Consider the following 4,537-nt stretch of genomic DNA (forward strand, 5'->3'; position numbering starts at 1 on the left):
ATATATATATATATATATATATTAAAATTTCTAATTTAGGGATTTACTATCCATTTTCAGCATCTAAGAATAGTCTAAGTTGATACTGGTAAACAAAAACAATAAGAATTGATTAAAAACATCCGGTTAATGGATAAAATTTTTAAAAATATTATAGATTAAAAATTATCGGCACTATATAAATTAAAGTAATTTCATATAATTTTAGTAATAAGTTGGGGTAGCCAAAATACATTCGTAACATTAATTGATAGATGTTTAAATCCATAGAAATGATAAAACACTATAATATTATACCTTAGCATTAATTGATTTTAATTTAGAAACTTTAATCTTTGACGTTAATAATATTTATAGGGTAAAAGAATACAAGGAATTACATATGGAGAAACTATTAGAATATTTAGAGATAACTTTAAAAGAATTGAGTTATTTCTATTGCAAATGGGAAAGTGATGGAAATAAATCTAAAATTCAGAAAACGTCAATGAATCACTTGAATTGGCATTAACATAAGACATATCTATTAATGAAGCACTGAATGAGTTACATTAAAAAATAATTTAATATTTTTATCCTAAGCAAAGAAAAAATCTCCATGGAAGACATAAAAAAATTTGTAAGTATTCATAAATTCCATACTGTGTTCTTCAAATTAAATATTAATATTATAATCTAAGAGAATTTGGTAATGAATAATGCAGGTATTTAGTTTAGATCTTTATGGAAAATGACAGGGATAGAGCAAAGGTGATATTATTGAAATAACAGAAATTTTTATTGGATGCACATCAGAAGAATTCATTTTAGAGGAAAATAAAGAGATAACTTCTAATTTATTTAAGTAATAAATTAGGAACACAAAGAATTTTATATATATAAAATTAATATTTATTCTCATTGAAATAGAAAAAAAAATCAAAGTCTATATTTTGAGCAGTTTGTGTTGAACATCATAAGTACATTTGACTTCTTTGTAAAGTTAAATGAGATGATAAAAAATTAACGAGCCTAGGAAAGATAATAGCATAAAAAAAATACAAAATTAGCCTGATGTCACAATTGATGTAAATGATGAAGAAAATACTCTAGAATTGTCCGAGAAATGATAAATGATAAACCTGAAGAATGATTGATCTTAACTCAATAAAAAATAAAATAGAAGAAATAAAAACAATATTTTATGAATATTTTATAGAATAGTTTAATTATTTTGAGTGAAATTAGGAATCTTTAGAAGGGAGTTTCATGAATTTTTTTTCAGTACTTTTATATTCTTATGTGGATGTTTTTATCATATAAAAGTATACTAGAGTTAGCATTAATCTTTAATTTATATTTTTTTTATGAAGTCTATCAATGATTAGGAATAAACTTCATATTCTCTTTTGCATCGTTTTAACATATTTTAAATCAATCATTTTGCCATATTGGTTTTAAATATTCACCTTCCTTGTATAACACTATTTTAATATTTTTCACTTTGCAATGCTATACTTTCTCAAATAAAGCTTAGTTTCATATCGGTCAAAAATAATATGAAAATTTAAATTATTTTTAAATTACATTTGTTTTTTGTCAATTCAAATATCAACATGAAAATTTAAATTGGGTGTATCTCATTTAAACAAACATAAAAAAATAATCGGGATGTAAGAGTTTAAAGAAAAAAATGAGCACAAACTGCCAAAAATACTTAATCATTGTATTAAATCACGTGCATTGCACGTGTGTAAAAACTAGTGGAATATAAATACATGACATGTACACAAGATCGACAATCTAAGAAAACACGTGGCACTTGTACATGGTGTACGTGGGTATACACATACATGTACTACATACTTAATTTCATGTATATATTAAAGTAAGTTTAGAATAGAAATTTTTTTAAAGATAAAGTTTAGAATATACTTGTGAAGATGTTATATAAAACCTATGGAGCAATTTATTTTGACTCCTCTTAGGATCATGTATGGAAAGCCAAAATTTGTGGCACACAACAGTCTCATTATCTCTCCATTTCTCTCCAACACAAAATACTACATGCCTATATAAAATCTCAAGAGAGCTTTCCATAATTGCTTCTAACTAATACATCTTCTTGTCTATATAAATCTCAAGCTTGGAAATTTTCATGGCCTCCCAATTTCCAATCACTCCACAAAACTCTCCTCATGCATGGGCAATGAGGACAAAGATTAACACGAAAGTTTTTGCATCAAGATCAGGAGGGATGCCCTTCAAACAGGTACAAATATTTGTGCATATATTGATTGTTATGGATATTTTCAAGGGGAACTTGGAGTTATATGTCGGAGTAAAATGGGCTTTAAATAGAAAATGAGAATTAGATAAACCAAAAAGTTTAAATTTTTTTTTGGGTACTTATTCGACATTAATTTTTGTAGGTTTCAAAGGGTTGCAAAACTTGCCGGGGTCAAGGTGCGATTGAGTGTCCGGGGTGTAAGGTTTTGGCCTTCTCACTTCTCAAGTTTATATTCACCATTTCGAATTATTTTATGGGGAGAAGAACTCACCATTAATCAATCAATAATGAAAAAATATGAGCTAGATTAACTTTTTCTTTTTCCCTGTGTATCTACAGGACTAACTCTGAGGTTACAGATTGTATTACACAAGTAACCTTAGGAATTGCTTATCGCTTGGTCTCAAGAGTCACCCGTCTTATTACAATTAGCAATCTCAAGTTTACCCGTGTAGATACACAAATTTCAGGATCACCCGTGTAATTATATATACGATACCTCAGGGTACCGCAATGTAATTAATCTCCATTATGATAGAAAAGTGATATATTTTCACTAGTTTAACATAATGGATTAGAGTTTCTACTCCACGTTAATTTAGGCTCTAGATTTGTTTCCTATTTTCCAGCCAATCTTATTCTCATGTATATGTATTCTGTAGCCAATCTTATTTTCAAGATTTATCTATATAGATTCCTATTATTCAGAAAACATTAATCGAAAATTCATTCATTATAGTTTGCTCTCTTTTTTTTGGAGTTCAGGGAACTGGAAAGAACAGGAAGAATGGAAACATTTTTGAAAGATGGAAGTAAGTTTCGTTCTCTCTTTTGTGGAACAATCCACATGTATGCCTAACGTGCTCAATACTTACCAAAGGGCACACTAAAAAAATTTGTTATTAATTTTTGCAACTATAAGCAGCAAGATATTTATCACAGACTTTAGATCCAATGTTGGTAATTAGCTTTTGGGTGTTTTCTTTGTTGATGTATTTCTTTATTAGGTGTTTTGATTGCCAAGGATTTGGAATGAAGAGCTGCCCCAGTTGTGGGAAAGGAGGGCTAACACCTGAGCAAAGAGGGGAAAGATAGAAGAAACCATATTATTTCTTAGATTTACAAATAAATGTATCTATGTTTTCTAATCCTTCTTTCTGTTATTTTATTGATGTAAATTAAGATGCTCAATGTAACAGATGTGGTTCTCTTATCAATATTTTGATGACTTTCTAATGATAATACTTATGTAAATTTTGATAGTTGTATTTGAAATAAAGATAGTATTGATTATGATTGTGGTCTATATATGTTCAGCCGCATTGAACAAATAGTGGTAAGTTTAGTCAAATATCTCTTCTAGTACTACAATTAAGTTCTTATCTTCACGTTCCGTTAATGGTCAGAACCTACTATTGACACTACCAAGCCAAGAAGTACTAAGCATAAATTAAATCCAGTAAAAGTAAATTATATCTTTAGATTGTTGGATTTAATCTAATAAATCTATTTGTGGGCACATATGATTAATCAATGTGTATTTCTATCTTTCAGGATAACCCATTAAAGTGATCAATTAAGTTGGGTTAATTTGGTATTTAAATAAGTCATGGGGTTATATGTGCAGATACCAGGTTGTAATTGTAATTTATTGAGGGGCTAAATTACAAAAGTACAACATCTATAAATAAGGAGTTATGGTCCCTAACCTAGGGTTACATTCTCTAATTCTCTACACCCCCATCTAGCTAGAGAAATTCGGTTTTAGAGAGAACCCTAAGGTTAGAAGATCCAACACCCAAAATCAAGATCAAGCAATGGATTCAGGTATAAGCTTCCGCTCTTTTAGATCCTTGTTAATCTCTTTGAATTAATCATGGCTATATGGTTTTAGATCTCAAGTTTTGATGTAGATCTAACAAGTGGTATCAGAGCCACCTTGATTAATTCTTAGGGATTTAAGTTTTATTGGGTTTTTGATCTTAAATCTCTGGTTAAAGATTCAATTTTTGGGTTCGGATGAACAGTAATGTTCGGTGAACAGTAACGAAATTTTTTTTCCGGGTGAACAGTAAAGCATTTTTTCGGATTAACAGTAACTTTTGGGAATTTTTTGGATTTTTCTTTGATTTTTCCTTCAATTTTTTCCAATTCTGGATCTGTTTTGAAAATAAAAATCAAAGGTTTTGGGTTTGTTGGCGGCGCGGTTTCAATTTGAAACCCTAAGGGTTCATGGCGAAAATTAAGGAGGTGGTTACCTCAAACGAA

The 4,537-nt window shown here is 29.1% G+C and overlaps 1 protein-coding gene across 2 annotated transcripts; it reads left to right on the forward strand.

Moving 5' to 3' along the window:
• LOC109829405 (protein EMBRYO SAC DEVELOPMENT ARREST 3, chloroplastic) lies at positions 1,983-3,531 on the forward strand. Of its 2 annotated transcripts, XM_020396530.1 has the most exons (4): positions 1,989-2,251; positions 2,412-2,471; positions 3,035-3,081; positions 3,277-3,531. In XM_020396530.1, exons 1-4 carry the CDS (start codon positions 2,138-2,140, stop codon positions 3,362-3,364), a joined length of 309 nt encoding a protein of 102 aa, XP_020252119.1. In that variant the 5' UTR covers positions 1,989-2,137; the 3' UTR covers positions 3,365-3,531. The 2 variants fall into 2 exon arrangements, with proteins under 2 accessions (XP_020252120.1, XP_020252119.1); XM_020396531.1 differs by lacking the exon at positions 2,412-2,471 and having other exon boundaries at positions 1,983-2,251.

Source organism: Asparagus officinalis, chromosome 2 (assembly GCF_001876935.1).
Source record: "Asparagus officinalis chromosome 2, Aspof.V1, whole genome shotgun sequence".
NCBI lineage: Eukaryota > Viridiplantae > Streptophyta > Magnoliopsida > Asparagales > Asparagaceae > Asparagus > Asparagus officinalis.

Bases quoted from the DNA above. Each gene is read 5' to 3' on its own strand.
- LOC109829405 (XM_020396530.1), top strand. From the start codon at position 2,138: ATGGCCTCCCAATTTCCAATCACTCCACAAAACTCTCCTCATGCATGG. The intron at 2,252-2,411 runs GTACAAATATTT...TAATTTTTGTAG, and splicing joins GAGGGATGCCCTTCAAACAG to GTTTCAAAGGGTTGCAAAAC. The intron at 2,472-3,034 runs GTTTTGGCCTTC...TTTGGAGTTCAG, and splicing joins TTGAGTGTCCGGGGTGTAAG to GGAACTGGAAAGAACAGGAA.